The sequence below is a fragment of the Episyrphus balteatus genome, chromosome 1 (genome assembly GCF_945859705.1).
Source record: "Episyrphus balteatus chromosome 1, idEpiBalt1.1, whole genome shotgun sequence".
Taxonomy (NCBI): Eukaryota; Metazoa; Arthropoda; class Insecta; order Diptera; family Syrphidae; genus Episyrphus; species Episyrphus balteatus.
Genome location: NC_079134.1, coordinates 164,095,035 through 164,113,119, shown reverse-complemented (window position 1 = coordinate 164,113,119; position 18,085 = coordinate 164,095,035). Strand labels below are relative to the sequence as shown.

The following is an 18,085-nucleotide window of genomic DNA, read 5'->3' as shown; positions in this document are numbered from 1 at the left end:
TCTAAAAAATTCACATGTTTGAAAGCCCTATTTTAACAAGTCAAAATAAACCAGATTAGGTACAGATTTTTTGAAATTAAAAAACTGCATTTTTCGTAATTTGCTTCAGGATTAAGAAGTCTCGCCAGTTCCTTAATGCTGTAAGACGACTTTTATGTAAATAACTCGAAGCAGTAACATGATTTGGGATGATTTGGAATAGTATTAGAGAAATCGCAGAGCCATGTTTGCAATGTTTCAGATGAGCTATATACCAGATTTTCGCAAGGATAAGCATGAAAAAAAATGCTGAGTGTTCCCAAATTAATGCACTCATAATAGAAGAAGAATGCGATCTGGCAATCTCTTTGCAATTGCACAATTCACTTTATGAGTGTTACCCAAAAACGTTAACAGTTGACGAAAAGACATTAAATTTGATTCTTAACTTAAAATAAATGCACTATACTTGTGTATTTTCGCATCTGGTTAAAAAAATCGAGTTACTGAAAGAGCTATAGGTATACAAAAATCGTGTTATTGTTATCTACACTTAAAAAAATATTAAAAACATTCTTAACCTGTTACCAATTGCAACATCTGACACAAATCCATCACAAAACTATTTGATCATTACCTCAACACAAAACACCTTCAAACTTCTAAACATTTCTCAATGCAATTCCTCATTGCGAATACTGGAAACTCAGATTGATTGCAGAAGTATAAACTCATACATTTTAACCACACTTTTGCCACTGTAATTGATTTTCAAGTGTGAGGTCGACTATTGTCTAGCCAACTATTAACGTGTTACAAACTCTGACACCTGTTCGATCACCAACTGTCTAGCCACTCTCTATACCCATATTGCATTTGCATGCGCAAAAAAAATTCAATCACAAAAACGTTTCATTGCATCATTCATCATCTAATAGGATTCACCCGGCCATCATCGCTACAAGTTTATGTACCTCCTCTCAAAAAGACTTCGACTTCAAGAAGTTAAATCCACTCACCACACCAGTTTTTCAATTAGAAAAAATTAATTTAATCGGACAGTCGCGCAACAGGCGTTGAGTGCTGGAATTGAGAATTCTCTAGCGCATTGACTTGCCTCGGAATCGTAATTATTGCGACAGAACATCAATTATGTCTTCATAGAAGAAAAGCTAAAAACCGACAATAGTCCCTGACATCATAGTTCATATAATATTCCTAGAGAGCTTTGGATGGTTTCATTAAACGAGAATCTGCCACAAATACTTGCCTCATATTTTGCTGGCGTCCCTGATTCCATCATTCACTGAGATTCGAAATAGAAGAAGACGAGACGATGCTAATAATTCAAAATGCAGTTCGGTTCGAACTTATAGAGATTGCCTCAATAAAACAAGAAAGCCGACTTGAAAGCCATCAACTGGCCGGCCAAGTGAGGTCTCCACAAGCGACGAACTATGTAATGATGCATCTCTAACCTAATCACAATCGCTTTGATTTGTTTGAAGATAAAAATCAAAAACATGGAAGACCGACCGCTCGTTGCTGATGACGATGATGATGGTGACTTGGTGTCGGTCGGGCCCCAAAAGGAAATACTGGGGACAATGGAGACTTTTGGTCTTTGTTCAACTTCACGGACAGGTGCAGTCTTCAAGCCATTTTGAATCGTATAAATAGTCGTTTTCTGTGTTTGGACTTTTTGGAAGATTTATTTTGATGATCCCTGTTCGGAGTTTAGAGGTGGACATAAAGTCAGATTTCATGTTGATTTCTTAATTCATAGTTCCACTTTGGAGAGGTGCGTAGATTATGAGCTAAATGAATGTGCCAGATTGTAGCCTGCGGATATGGATTTTTGTGACACCCAGTGGGGTTTCATTTTCGTTCAAGATTGCAGACATATCTTGATCTTAAAGTTGCAGTAATACAAAAGTGCGAATTGATAAATAAATCGAAGGCAGTGTGTAATTTGAATCTTTGCTTAATAAATAATGTTTGTTAGCAAAGAAAATCGAATGATAATTTGAATGGACGTTCTTCTGGTAGAATATTTGTTATTTGGCAATATTGGGCCATCTCTGCTATTATCTTCAATACGATCATCTTCTGAAAGTATGCATTTGTAAGTTCTGAACCAAAGTCATGATATCGAATGAAATAGACTCACTCGTACCAAAAACCGGATGTAGTACCTAACAGTATTAACAGTCGCTTAAAACGAAGGCGATTTATAAATCAAAAATAGGCTCAATCTAATTGAAAACCGAAAATTTCAAATTGTATTAAACAAAAAAAATTTCAACTTTTTTTTGAAAATCCATAAATTATTTTTTATTTCCATTTTTTTTTTATTTATATTTATGTTTTTTCTTATAAAAATTTGTTGAAATTGAAACAGTTATTTGAGAGATAGACAGATTTTTAAGAAACGGTTCTTTTTTCATTAAAACATAGACCTCGTCTAAAAAATACAACTTGAATTTTGTAATCAAAATCGTTTTTGAGAAAATTAAACTTTTTTAACTATTGTATATGACAGAAACCTACCTACCTTTATTTTTGATCCAAAAAAATTATTTCCAAAAACCAGTCTGTGTATTTATTACTACCAAAAATATTTGCACTAAAAATAAAATTTTTACTGCAAATCAAAAACAGTTGGGAAAAATAATGAATTAGTTTTAAGTTGATTGAATTTTTTACATATCGATCATTAAGCCTAATTTTTAAACAACAACAAAAAAAAATTGTTATTGCAAATAGAAAACTTTCTACATTGAAAACAATGTGTGCATTAAATATTTTTTTTTACATTTGTAGAATTTATAATATCACTCTATCTCTATTCTCCGTAGAAGCTACTTAGATCGCATAAGAGCAACTTATTAAGCTATTTAAAGCAGAGACTTAATAAGTAACTTCTTTATTGGAATTATATTTCCGCTGAGAACAATTTTGCCTATAATCTCGTAAAGGCCCTAACTACATTTTTCATACTTCGGAGTTATAGTTGGAAACACTAAATCCATTAAAAAAATATTCGGAGTTTTCGGACTTATTTGAAGACCTAGGCTAAAAAAATTAATGAGAATAAATCTGAGATAATGTCCTAACTCCAAATATGCAAACAAAATAAAATGAAAATTTTGTAGTTAGGGCCTTTACGAGATTATGGGAAGAATTGAGAGAAATCCGAAGAACGGATATTAGTATATTAGAAAAAATTTAGGATAAATGATATATGAAAATGGAAAAATGAAGTGCTCGCAAATAAATTGGGGGAAAGCGGTGGATGGGCAAAACAATGGGTGTCAAAAATCATGTTTTTTACGATTTCTGTGAAAAGTAGACCTCCTATCTAAAAAAAATAAATATAAAAGTTGACTATCTACCACTTCTACTCAATTTTTTGTTTTTATTTTACCCAAAAATAGTGAAAAAAAATGCACAAAAATCGTTTTTTTAAGATAGATTTTCCCGTAAATGACAGTATTATATATAATAATATAATACTGTCGCTTGTTATGTTCATAAAAAATTTTCTTGAGACGGCAAAAAAAGGTGCATTTTCTCTTATAAGATACATAGTTAAATATCAAGTACATTATGTTCTATTTTGTCTTGATTTTAAAGAAAAAAAAAAAAAACTATCAAATAACTGGGGGAATTAAAGTTGTATGGTCAATATTAGGTATTAGTAAATTTCATGCCAGTTAACCTCTTGAATCTGAGTTTTAATGTTCTGAAATGATCTATTACTAAAACTTGTCAGCTGAAAATATTAGTTTCATGTAAAAGGCACAATCTTAACACTCTACTTGTTGCTAAAAAATCAAAAACAATTTTTTTTTATTTTCTTCGAACACTTTATTTATTGTTCATCATAATATTTATTTATAAATTTACTTTGCGTACAAAAAATGGGACAAATAATTTATTTTTTTAAAAATAATAATACAAAATATTTTGTTTAATATTATGATATATGATTAAATATTTATTTTGTATTTATATTTTATTTTACATTTAGCACAAATAAATCCAAGGCAAGAATTTACAAAAGTGAGAGAGTATCATGGATATAAAAAAGGAAATAAAAAAAAATTAAAAACGACATTGGGTCACTAGCCATATATAACATAAATTATTATATAAATCGATATAATTCTTAAAAATCTAAAAATATTTGAGACAAAAAATCAAAAAAACTAAAAGAAAAAATCAATAAATGCCAACCATTCACACAGTTATTCATAATTTTTTGTTTGATCTAAAAAAAAGTTACTTGACGTTTGAGCTCTTTTCAATATACAATTCGAAAACCTTAAAAAATTCGATGGCAAATGGAAAATAATAAAAAAAAATCATACAAAAAAAATTATACAAAAAAATCAATAAATTATAGCACTTATTTTTATACAAAGGTATTTTGATTGAGAAAGAAAGTTCCGTAATTCAAAAGCGTGAATCTTAATAGTTGTAGCCAGATTGTGGACTAAATTGACCATTTCCAGGTCTGCCACCACCACCACCACCAGCACCGCCACCTCCAAAACCACCACCACCTCCAGCTCCACCACCGGCACCACCTCCATATCCACCTCCTCCACCACCACCTCCGTTACGACCGCCTCCATTTCCGCCGCCACCACCACCTCCACGTCCAGCACCACCACCGCCTCCACCTCCATTGCCTCCATAACCAGCACCTCCTGGTCCACCATATCCTCCGGCCTTTGCACCACCTCCAGCACCACCATAACCTCCAGCCCCACCCGCTCCAGCATTACCCTGAGCAGCAGCAGTCGCAGCCAAAGCCTTGGCAATAGCCTCTGGAATTGGTGGTGGAGTTGGCAAATGATCACCCTGAGGCTGGAATCCATTTTCATCGGCAACATATGTCACAGTAATAAGTTGACCATCAGGATCCGTGTAAGAGTATGAACCCATCACCACTGGAATCTCATTCTCAGAGCCCTTGTTCTTGACATCACCGGTCTCTTCAGCCTTGATTCCATTGGCAGTCTCGTAGCTAAACTTGTACGTTCCATCGCCATAATTCTCATTCTCATACGATATAATTTCTATTGGCGGCCCAGAAGGTCCCGATGGTCCAGCACCGCCACCACCACCTCCACGACCTCCACCACCACCGCCGCCATATCCGCCACCACCTCCTGGTCTGCTACCTCCACCGCCACCTCCAAATCCACCCAATCCACCGTTTCCACCTGAGAAACCAGGTGTCGGAAGTCCGGGACCACCTCCAGCCCCAGCCGCTCCTGGAGGCGGTGGCAGATAATTGTTGTCTAGACGAGCACTGGTGCTCATCGCAATGATGGTCGCAAATATAACCTGTGGAAGAAAAAAAAAAAAAAAAAAAAACGGAATGTCATTCACCAAAAAGAATAAAATAAAAAATCTAAGAAAACAAAAGAAGGAGGTATAAACAGTTAGCATTCGTTTAGTGTCATCTGATTCACGATTTTTCAAATGCGAAGTCAAAGCGCAGCGATTTTCCACCTTCGCTGCCTTTTAACAATGATACCATCTTCCATTGCACGGCTAATTAGACAGACACTGCCTCGACCACCGTCACTGACGACGACGCCAACGCCACCAACGAAACAACACACACTCCGCCAAAACTTGGGTAGGACCATACCGATCATAGCAGTCGGCACAGCAAGACACTTCTTCTTCTTCTTCTTATTTCAGCTGTCATGGTGCCCTCCGATGACATCTATAAAAAAAACAACACGAGGAGAAGATTCCAAAAGTGATGGCTATTGCCGGTCACACGCTCTTGCTGCTACCGGCCGCGTATCTCACGACCCCATTTAGACAAAAAACAAGAATCCGTTTAGCAATTCGGATTCTTTTGGTCATGTAAGTCAGAATTTGACATTTGTTATATACCCTCTAGCAAAGAATGACAGTTGATTAGCTTGATAATGGTGTAACAATTGGAGTTTTTTTTTTTGTGATCACTCAACTGTCACAAAAGATAAGGTTTTACATAATATTTTTCGATTGAACAAGAATGTTGTTTGCTTCTGATTGAACCTTTTAGTTAAAGATTGTTGTTTGTTGTTCTTTTGTCACTGAATTTAGATGTAACTGTCAATGTCAACTGTCAAACTGGATTTGACAGAAATGTCATACAGAAAATGTATCAGTTGTGACATTAGGGGGGTTCACATTGACTAACTTACCGGACAGACCAGCCGCCGTTTGGTCTGATCTGATGCTGTTTTGATAGTGTGAACATCCATCCGACGACCTGTCCGGTTTGCCGGATGGTTTTCAAAAAATTTTGATTTTTTGGTGGTCGGACGGACATGTTAGTCAATTGAACGACATGTCTGTCCGGCAGACAGTGATAATCCATTCTCTTGAATTTGAGAGCAAAATAGGTGAAAGATACATTAAAAATAAGATGAAAAATGGGTTTTGATGAAAATTGTCTGATGAGTGTGAACGAAAAATATAATTCAGCCATCAGGCCAAATGACAATGGGTCTGTCCGGTAAGTTGGTCAATGTGAACCCCCCTATTGGAATTCTTGTGGAAGAACAAAATAGAGATTCACAATACTTAAGATCTTCAAAAAAGGAGATTTTCAGGGCTGCCACAGTACTATCACTGAATGTAGATGTCAATATCACCTGCCAAACAAGATTTGACAGAAATGCCATACAGAAAACATATCAGATGTGACAGGTTTTAACAGAATTCTTTTAAAAGAACAAATGAAATTGACAGAAAATTAAGGTCTTCGAAACAGGAGGATTTCAGAAAAAGGGTTGCCACAGAAATATTAACGACTTGTGTAACTGTCAATGTTAGCTGTCAAACAGGATTAGACAGAAATGTCATACAGAAAAGTATCAGTTTTGATAGATAGAAATAGAATTATTTAAAAAAAAAAATGAGGTTGACCAAAATTCTAGATCTTCAAAGCTCTTTAAATCATCGATTACGATGTTACCAATCCAGACCAAGGCAGCAACACCACCTCCATAAAATATGAGTGTCCTTAATGTTGACATTTGAAGATGACTTTCTAACGCTACATTACGAATCGAATCTCTCAAACAATAGCAAAAAACACAAAAATCGTGATAGCATTTGTGTTGGCGTGGCATCCACACCACACCACTGCCGACACTGGCACATATTAAACTTACTAGGCCCAAAGCGTATATGGAAGAGAGAGGTACTTCTTCATCATGCCCCAATGCAGCATGCAGCATCAACATTAAAACAAGTTGCCTACTGTGAGAGATGCAAATATTAGGTAGTTAAAACTGGCTGCATCCATTCATCCAATGAACCACATCCGCCATTATAAAGAAAAAAGGCACTTAGTCAATGGGCCATTGGTTTGGGCCATGTTATTTAATATATCACAGTTCATGGATTGCTCTGAGGGTAAAAACGAAACACATTGCGCGATGATTGGGAAATATCATTTTAAGTTTACGATGCGATGGCCCTGATGGAAGAAGAAAAAAGGTGCATAAGGCGGCTTCAAGTTGCATCTATAACCGGAGCAAGCTATGCTTTTTTTTTTCATCTTCGTTTTGTTTTCTTTGCCGGCGAAATGTGTAACAATAGGTTAGGGATTTTGAAATGGCATCAGGCATCTCTCAAGACACTACCTTTAGTTGGAGTTTAGTTTATGCTGATGGTACGCTCTGTCATATCGTTTGTCTGGCAGCCGCTGGGAAACCAAAAAGGAGTGTGATGGGGTTTGTATCTATAAGACGCGTCTTCGCCTTATAATAACTCCTCGACTCGTAAACTAGATACAATATTGTTGGGAACTGATTTTTATCTAAGTAAAGCACACGAATTTATAAATAGCTATAGTAGTAGAATTTGCGGGGTTGGGGTATGAAGGTATATATGGGTAATAAAAAGAGTTTTTGCTGGTTTATTTTCATGTTATTACCATTCAAGTGGGAGTATTTAAATCACGCGTTGCTTGTAAGCAATTAAAGGAATTTCAAAATAATTGTTTTAAGCTGTGCTAAGCTGGGAATTTCAACGCGATGCAAAACAAGGGGGAGCCCTTGTTTACATGTGGATTAATAAAAATAATGAAATGAATTAAGTTTTTGCTCTTTTGGCGTGGATGGAAAGTAGGTTAATGCTTTTGGAATCCTTTTTTTCAATAGAGATGAAATGTGTTGGCAAATTGGGGTTAGAATTTGTAGTATTTTTTTAATGACTTTGAAACTTTTTTTGTGGTTATGTAGGTGATAACTTGATAGAAAACATGAATTTGGGATTTGAAGTCATTTTTGTGCTTTAAACAAAATAAAAACGCAATTATCAAACTATCAAACATTCCTCAGTTTTTCCGAAGAGATTCCCTACATTAAGTAAGTTTATTTGTAGGTAAAAATTTAGTTTCATTAAAGGTTGACTGAACTTACATTTACATGAATTTTCGTTTCAAAACTTAAAAAAAGTTTTAAAATGAGCTGAAATTCTTGTCACTTTACCCAATTTTTTAAAAGATAAACTAAAAATGGCATAATGTTATTAAGCCCTTGGAAATTTCTAAGGAAACAAAAAATTAAACGAAAAATCAGTAAGTTTGCAATAGTTCCATGCTTCCACAAAATATGAAACATGAATACTGGTCAGTAGAGCTACGACGTAAGCAAATCATGTGTCAAAACTGCTCATTAAAAATCAATTGAAAAAGAATAATCTCTTATATGTAGGTGCTTTGCTCAACAGAAATGAAGAATCATTTTGATGAAAACTTTTAAAAAAGCTGATGCAAAAGAGGTAATCCTTTTTCATGAATGCTTATTTCGGCAACACTGTACAAAATTTTGAAATTTTTTAGGTAAGTAATGAAACCATTTAGGCTTGCTTAGTTTGCTCAAAAAGTAAGGAAAATAACTGAAATAGGAATTTTTATATGTACAATGCACATTCCAGTATCAAAAAAGCATGAAAGCTTATAGCTAAAGCAAAGTTTGTTCTTTAGTTCACACAGAGAAAAATGTGACTACCTCAAAACTAACAGATTGCATTATTGTTTTGCTGCCCATATGTTTTATAAGGAAATCTTATTTAAAGCAACGATTAATAGGGTTTTTTTAAGAAGATTTCTTATTATTTTTATAGAGAAAATCTTATTAAAATGTTTTCAACTTGGCACTAGAACAAAAATCGTGATCAATATGTTCACAGCAGGTTTGTTCAGGTGGTAAGGTGTGCGACTAATGATTCGATTCCCGGTCTGGTCGGCTTTTTTTTTATTTTTTATTTTCAAAACCCTACAAGTGCAGATTTTAAACAATAAGGAAAACCTGATTGTTTTAATAAGGTTTCCTTCTTGGATGAAAACCATAGAGAAATCTTACTGTTTTTGTTCGATTTTATGTGGTCTATTTTTCTCAGTGCAATGCCCTATGATACGACCTAATTTTACTTGAAGTTTAAAAAAATGTTGACTAAAATGGATGAGAAAAATTTTGTTTTACTTTAAATGGAACAGATTAGGATATATGTATGCAAAAACATACAATTCATACAAGTATTCAAAAGTACCTAATTTTTGTTTAGCAGTTAAAGACTGTAGACACCACCAGAAAACTATCAAGGAACTAGATAATAATTGATTTATTTTGCATTTATCAAATCTTGAGTAAGTTCATATTTTGTTCATTCGATTTCGGAAACTTGAAGACTATTTTTTCAAGATTTACAAATTTAAAACGATATCAAAATCTACATTAAATCAAATTCATCTATAAGGTTTTTGCTGCATGAAGCTAGTATAAAACTTTTTTGTAATAATTTTAATTTTGAATTCACCATTTCTAGAATTTTAGTTTAAAACCTTTGCCTTTTTTCAACCCTTTTACGAATGACCTAAATGAAAAACTGATCTCAAAATTTCTTTTAAGTTTGGATATATTTCACGTTGAGATATTCAAAACTGAAGTTATTTTTCTATCTTCATTAAGAAATTAGAAGATTTTTGAATGAAATCATGTATTTAATGGAGCATTTAACTTCTAATGAAATTAAGTCACAACTATAAAAAAATAAAATAAAAGATGAGTTGAAATATGGGAAAGCACAAGCCATCAGCGGACATATCATCAAAAACGAAGAATGTAGAAACAAGAAAAGAAAAGCATCCAAAAATGATTTCTTGTATTGCGCAAATTTTACAAATTAATACTCATTTTTTTAAATCTTAAGAAATAGTAATTGTAACGTTTTTGAAAAAGTTTTTTAGTGTTTGAATTTGAGATTTTTTACAATGTAAAATTCTATGAATGATCTTGAAATAACTGACTTAAAGAGAATAAAAATTCTTAGTCCGAATCTGTTAAAACCTATCCATAGTGATAATATAGTAAGCTCAATTCAGCAATATTTAAAAATTCATATGGTGAATGTCAAAACATAAAATTTTTTTCTTACATTATTCAACTTTAAACTTGATTTACATTTCAAACGGGTTTTGTGAAAAAAGATGGCAAAAATATTTTTTTTTTAAGGAAAATCGGGAAAAATAAAACAAATTAAATTTTGGACAGTAAGGAAGAAATATCATTTTTGTTCAGAAAAATCTATGATCCAAATCTGATTTAGAAAGGACTTCATTGAAAAAACTTAAAAGAATTTCAAAAGGTTTAAAACCACTTTTTCACTGCATGAATAAGAAATTTAGAGCTGAGTGAACTTGATAAATCTCGTGAATTAACTCTGAATCAACTTCCATTAAAAATATTAGGCACTTCTGTATTATAAAAAAAAATGTATCATTAGTTATAAGCCAAATTAATTTGTAAATTACTAATTTTGAGTTAATGCAAAACTAAACTGAGTAATCAATTTTTTTAAATTTAAAAGTTCGAATAAAAACTATAAGAATATGTAGGCCCAATTTATTCACTCTCTATTATATTTAAAGTCGCCATTAAAAATTAGAAAACTCTAAAAAAAAAATCCTTTTTTAAATGGCTATTTTAAATTTAAGGGAGTTGGAATAAATTGGGCAAAGGGATAAATTGGATAAAGGTTAGCAAAAACACAAATTTCTAAAATTTAGAACAAACAAAGGTCCATTTTGATATGGTTATAAACTTGACTTAAAAATAGAAAACCTTTTGAAAAAAAATCACATATGTAAGTGTCAGGTGCCACTCAATTCGTTTTCACTTTTTTTTTTGTTCACACACAATAAAACAAAGCCTGTTAGATTTGAATCCATTTAAGGAAAGGAATTTTAAAACTTGTTTGAGAAAAATATTCAATGCCGGTAAATCACAAATTCTTTATTATTTGATTTTGAGGTCAAATTGAAGGTATTTTTTTTTTTTATTTTTCACTAATATCCTTGTTCTTCAAAAAATACTCACCAATTTCATGTTGAAAATTCTATATAATCCAAATTCTTGTTCCAAAAATCCTCTATTTTCAAAAAAATCGAATGCAAAAAATATTAAAAATAACTGAGATCACAAATTTGATATATTTATATTTTTTGGCGCGAAAACTATATTGTTTATAGATGTCCTCTTCTCTATTAACAATTGTAAGCCAGTGTTAAATTGAAGCTTTAGACCGATCTATTGTTGAAACTAATGTGACGATGGAAATATAAGTTCTCCGTCTTTTATATGTACACCTTTCGAATGGCAAAGAAAAAAAATTGAGTAGAAAAAAAAAAACAAAAAAAAAAACATTATATTTGTTAACCCTCTATGATGAGAAGATGCCACCATAGAGCTACCATATACTTACAACCAAACGACAATATTCCACCACCAAAACTAGCAACAACAACAACGATAAAAAAAAAAATCAACAATCTAATAGTAGGCATATACAACTAAATCGCATTTTATACCAATTACAGGCATGATGTGCAGTACCTCTGATGTACTCATAGAGTATCTTTGCTATAGTACCTAAAAGTATCTATACTCTATACTTATTAGGTTGTATACAGCGAGGTAATAGATGAGAACAGTAGAGCGCGCAGCACGCCACACTAAAAATATTTCGAATCCTCGACGACGACCTAACCAATACTTGGACAATTTTTGTCGTCATAAAATTACCAGTAGTTTGCAAACTTTGGGGCTATAAGCTGGAGATACAAAATCCGCTCACTAATGAAACATTTTTTGGTGGCTTTGGGGTTATACCCAAGCTCTGAGTGTATACTCCTTCTATTGATCTCTCGGCTAGCCTGGAGGAGGTAAGAAGGGTGCTATTATGCAGATGCAGCAGATACATGCACACAATAGGTGTCGTTGTTGTTGTTTGGGGGTTCTCAGTCCCACATGCGAGCTAGCTGCAAGTAGATAAAAGTTAAAGATGCATTTCCACAACTTCATGTGTGTAGATTATATGGATTTCAGCAAAACCGCGCGAAGTTTGTCTGTCTTGAAAAAAAAAATCTCTATGAGAGCATATTTCACAGGCGGCGAAAGAGCTTCTGCACTTTTAGTTCCGATATATTGAGCGTTTCGTTTGTCGTTATGAATGACGCGATATGATGAATCTTTGAGATTGTTTTTTTTTTTGTCTAGATTTTTCAAAATTTTAATTTGAAATTAAATTACAAGATCAATTTATATATTGCTAAGGTGGAATTCCAGCTGGTGGTCTCTGTTGTTTTAGATGAAGTTTTGCAAAGGCTTTTTACTGCTGTTGTGAGATAAGATGATTGAATGGAATCTCATGTTGTATCTTATGGATGCGATGGTGTAATAATGTAAGGTACCTTTTCTGTTGTATTTTCAATTTTTATAAACTAAAGTTCACTGCAATTACAATTAATCTCAATTAATTGTGTTCACGGTGACATTATATTCAATCATCATTTTTTTTTTGTATGAAAAAAAAAAAATACCTAAGTAAAAATGATGATTGATTTGAGACAACCATTAAGTCCTTAAAAATGAAGTTTGGTGTCACATATCGGTTTTATTAATGAGAGCGCGGCGGGTTTTATGTTTGTGAGTGATGATATATTATCGTCAGATGAAAAATGTCAATTATTATTCTTGCACGGTGCACATTTGAATTATTGATATTTTTTATAGTTGGTAATTGTATGGTTTTGAAGTTAGAACGGAATTCAATTTACATTCTATGCTTCATCAAATGAGAATTTTAGGTAGAGCTTGCATAGAAAAGATAAGCTTTGAACAATTATAATTTAATTGTTATGAGGAAGAATATTATGTTAAAAGGTGCATGTCGTTAATTGTGCATTCTAATGAACTTGTTAGGGAACATTACGGATCTTGTTGTGTTTTTGTTCTTTATACTTGAGATTTAGTGCAATTAAAGTATAAAATGTTGAAATAATTTTTGTATCAGTATCACTTAAATTTTGACAGTGAATTTGCGTTTCAAAAGATCATGCTTTTTAACAGAAAAATAAATGTTACACATACACCCCATTGACCCATATAATAATACTTCAAAAAGATCATGTAATTCGGTAAAAATGTGACTTTTATTTTGTATTAAAGGACTTTTCTTCAAAATTACTTTCACCTTCTCATCATGGGTTCTACCGCAAATTTTCTTATTTGACTCTAAAAAAATTCATAGTGAATATTTTTTTTCTTATAACACTGGCGCCCATTTTTCTTACCATCTTAGTCTACGCTTGTGGCAAGAAATAAATGATTTAATATTAAATCATATTTTCATAATTAGGGTAAATTAGGGCATTATGGCATACCTAAGCACAAACTCAAATAACTTTACTACGGACTACAATTTTTACTTCAATAATTTTTTTTAATTAAATTTCATAAAAACGTAACATAAATAAATTATTTAAGAATAAAAATTCAAGCTCTTTAACAAAAAATAAATTAAATTAAAAGTAGTCCAAAAAAAACCATATTGCCCTATGTACGGGCAATATGGCGAACCCCATTTACTTCGGAAACCTTTACTTTTTTTACGTATATTCAGCTTTTCTGAAATATAATTGTAAATAATTTTCATAAAATTAACTTAAAATTGAGGTTATTTTCAAATTTAAAAAAATGCAGAGACATTATGTAAGTTACTTTTGAAATTAGTTTTACATAAGGGCATTATGGCGCAGTCGGGTATAATATAGCGCCATAATGCCCTTATTACATCTGCGCCATATTGCAAAATATACACATATTCACGAAACTCCAAAAACTAAACACAATTCTTACTTCAGTTAAAATATAACAAGTGATATAACCAAACCAAAACTGTACTCTGCTTTTCACTCTTTACAACAAACACGTGCACTGTATACTTACCGAGATACACACAAACAAAAACAACGCGATATTATATTGGAACCCAGAACCGGTATATTTTTTTTGTTTTCTTTTTTGTTTGGCTCAAAAATAGAAGCACTGACCTGCGATCGTCACAAGGCTAGTGTTCGACGAAGGCCAAAGTTTCTGCATTGTTTTTATTTAAATGCGAGTATTGGAAGTATGGTAGTTGAGAGGTGCGCCATAATGCCCGGTGCGCCATAATGCCCGAAGTTACCCTATATTTGATCATTATAGATTTATATTCATTGCAATTAAATTGATTTGCACACCCCTTTTAACTTGAACTTTTAATTCGCCCGTTTTTATCATTCACGTCATAATCACTTGTAATTGGAATCTCTCGCATAATTCAATTGTGTGTTAATCATGAAGGTATTATCTAATATTGAAATTAACTCGTTGTTGAATGTTGTTTGGTGTCTGTCAAATGAAACATGTAACAATTCATAAACAATTTCTTGATTTGTCTGTATGTAACTTTGGTGTGAAGAACAACATTAGCAGTCAGAATCTTGTAAAAAATGATAATGAATTAAGTTTTATGATTTCATTTACTAGAATTGATATTCATCACAGTTAGTAGACCAAAGTGTGCCACTTGATAAGTAGATGCAATTATTACTATTATAATGGCAAAAGAATAGCAAAACTAATTTTAAATCAAATTTGAAAAACAAATACCCATTTTTTGTTTAATCAAATAAATAAAACTTTTTCAGTTAAAATAAAATACTAGAAACAATGAATTGTGTTTGAAAAAAATGTGTAGAGAATCATCCGAATTATCTGGTATAATTTTTCGAAAAGCGGAGTTTGTTCAATAATTGATTTCTAAAGAATAAAATAAATAAAAATAAAGAATTTTTCGTTTCACATAATAGTCTAAAATCCATAAAAGGATCTGCAATAATCGAGTGTTGCGTATTGGAGTGGCACCTAATATCCCAGCCAAATTAGGTTTGATTAATCATTAAAAAAAAACAATCTAAAAAACCTATCTTTTATTTCTAAATTAAACAATTAAATAAGTTTATAGCTTTCGGGAAAGGTATCAAATGATATTGTAGGCAGTGCCTTCATTTTTTAATATTTTTTTGAAAATTTGAAGTCACAAAAATAGACCTTAAGCCCTTAATAGACCCCCTCCTTAACACCATTTTTTTTCTAGTCCAATAGACAACCCTTATTCATATTTTATGTTAGTCAAACATGAACAAGAAAATATTTTAACTTCGCTGCAACCTTTTGTAGCATTTAATTTAACTAAGGCAACTCTAAATCAAAGTTCCTAAAATAATAATATGTACCTACATTTGTGCGTAATTTATATCCAAACCCGACAAGAATAAACCTGGCACATTTGATTTAGTTCAGCAATATGTTGCACACTACAAAATTTCATCTTAGCATTCCATGAGGGAGGATCGACGCATGGCGGGTTTTGTACTCTAAGTAAAATCTATGCTTTAATCTATGGTAATATAAACATTTTTCACTATAATTTGTATGTCCTTCTTTTTCCTCTCCATGTAAAGTTGAACTTAAATGTTGGGGTTTAATTTCAGCAAACTGACTCTAAATAACAATCTAGGTTCCTGACGGGAAATGAGTCACAAGAAGCAAAAAAGAAAAAAATCAAACATTGTTTATTGTTTGTATGTAGGTATATTAGAAAATAGAGAACTCAAAGTATACAAAATTCATTTCGAGAAAAACGCTTTTTAAAATTTTGTTCTCTATACAACTTAGTACTAAAAGCACACAATTTATTCATTTTCTAAGCAAGGCTTAAATTTGTTTTATAAAAGTAAAGATGCTATCAGATAGTGCTCAGTTAATACTACAAGACCTCATCATTAGTTTATTTTTGACAAAAAAGTGGACATGTGCCGTTTTTCTCCTGGACCCTTTATTTTCTTTGCTTTTCTATGAAAAAAAAAAAAAATGTTACGCATACACCACAGTACCCCGTAAATCTTTCAATTTTCACTTGATTGACCTACTTAGGCAAAATGTCCAATGATCCAAAAATACCTTTTCACCCATATTTGCCCAGAATATAATATAATTGTTTGTATGTTCATCTACTCATACTTATAGCTTAGAAGGTACTTATCATAATCTAAAAAATTGATTATCGTTAGAAACGCCTCTGCAGAGGAGAAGGTTACAAAAAATAAAAGGTAACAAGAAACAAAACCATGAACATGGTTGAATATGGCGCCCTCTGGAGGAAAATTACATAAACTATTTTCTTTTATATTTTCTACTAATGAAATAATTTAATTCAACATACTACCCATCTCTTTATGAACACCCGAGTAAAAATGACGCACCACCGCTGCAGCACAGCCGCACGGCTTTTTGACTGCCGCAACACCGCCGCAAGACTTCTGCACCATGATCAAAAAATTCTATTTTCGTACTTATCTAAATGTTAAAATCGTCTTCAAAGTTATTTTGAAATAAACAACACACTGCCATTTCGTACAAACATGAATAGGTGGTCAAATTGTTGAGGCGTTTGCTTGCTAATTGAAAGCGCTTTGTACAAGCGGGTTCAAATCTACTTCTTGTCGGAGTTTTTTTTTGTATTTTTCAATCCAAAATTATTTATCATGGTGACGCGACATTTTTCATATAAAAAAAGTGTGCGGTTGTGGTACAGCGGGGGTGCGGGGAAATTTTCTGCCTAAATATAGCACCCTCAGTGCAAAACAGCTATAAGTCAAAAAATGTCATTTTTGAGTTAATGATGAGAAAATTTTGCTTTTTAAATTAAGCCCACAATAAAAGAATTTATTTATACAGGGTGTCCCAAAAGTAATGGATCAAACGAAATATGCTGATAGGCCAACTTAAGGGCTCTCAGAATTTGGTAACTTGTTCATCCCAAATCTTTACGGTTTTCGATTTAATGCAGTTTTTGTGAAATTTCGAAAAATCCCGACTTTGCATCAGTATTTTGCTTTCTCCGCTCATAATTGATTTTTGTGTTTTACAATTCTTCCACTAAAACATTGCCTAATAATAGGAAATAATTAATTAATCAAAATATTTTTTATTTCATACGCCATTTTGCTGCAAATTAATTAACAGTGTCATGTTTTATAAAAACTCAATTTCTTACTTTTATTTCAGAGCAGCATCCCGAAAAAAATTTGTATGGTGTGATACTGGTTTATTATGTTAAAAACTTGCCGTGTTATTGCAGTTTTCAAAAATGTATAAAAATTTCCAAAGTTGAAATTAGAACGAAAGATATTACAATTTAAATGCAACAAAACAGGGCTTTTCAGAGAAAAATAACAAACAAAAATCGAGACTTTTATTCAAAAAGAAATAAACAAACAACAGTCGAGAAAATGTGTTTATTTTTGTTTGTTATTTTTCTCTGAAAAGCCCTGTTTTGTTGCATTTAAATTGTAATATCTTTCGTTCTAATTTCAACTTTGGAAATTTTTATACATTTTTGAAAACTGCAATAACACGGCAAGTTTTTAACATAATAAACCAGTATCACACTATACAAATTTTTTTCGGGATGCTGCTCTGAAATAAAAGTAAGAAATTGAGTTTTTATAAAACATGAAACTGTTAATTAATTTGCAGCAAAATGGCGTATGAAATAAAAAATATTTTGATTAATTAATTATTTCCTATTATTAGGCAATGTTTTAGTGGAAGAATTGTAAAACACAAAAATCAATTATGAGCGGAGAAAGCAAAATACTGATGCAAAGTCGGGATTTTTCGAAATTTCACAA

General features: G+C 32.2%; 1 protein-coding gene across 2 annotated transcripts in view; it reads right to left on the bottom strand.

Annotated features, from left to right (window-relative positions):
- Positions 1-3,997: 3,997 nt before the first annotated feature.
- LOC129919223 (pupal cuticle protein 20-like) overlaps positions 3,998-18,085 on the bottom strand; it is a 59,121-nt gene continuing 45,033 nt past the window's right edge. Inside the window, exons 1-2 of one of the 2 annotated variants that reach the window (XM_056000077.1) lie at positions 11,385-11,625; positions 4,000-5,337 (exon numbers count right to left, since the gene is read on the bottom strand). In XM_056000077.1, coding sequence (XP_055856052.1) covers positions 4,453-5,337; positions 11,385-11,393 — 894 coding nt within the window. In that variant the 5' untranslated portion in view covers positions 11,394-11,625 and the 3' untranslated portion in view covers positions 4,000-4,452. Of the gene's footprint in view, positions 5,338-11,384; positions 11,626-18,085 lie in introns of those variants that run through there. The other variant, XM_056000080.1, reaches the window with a different exon arrangement.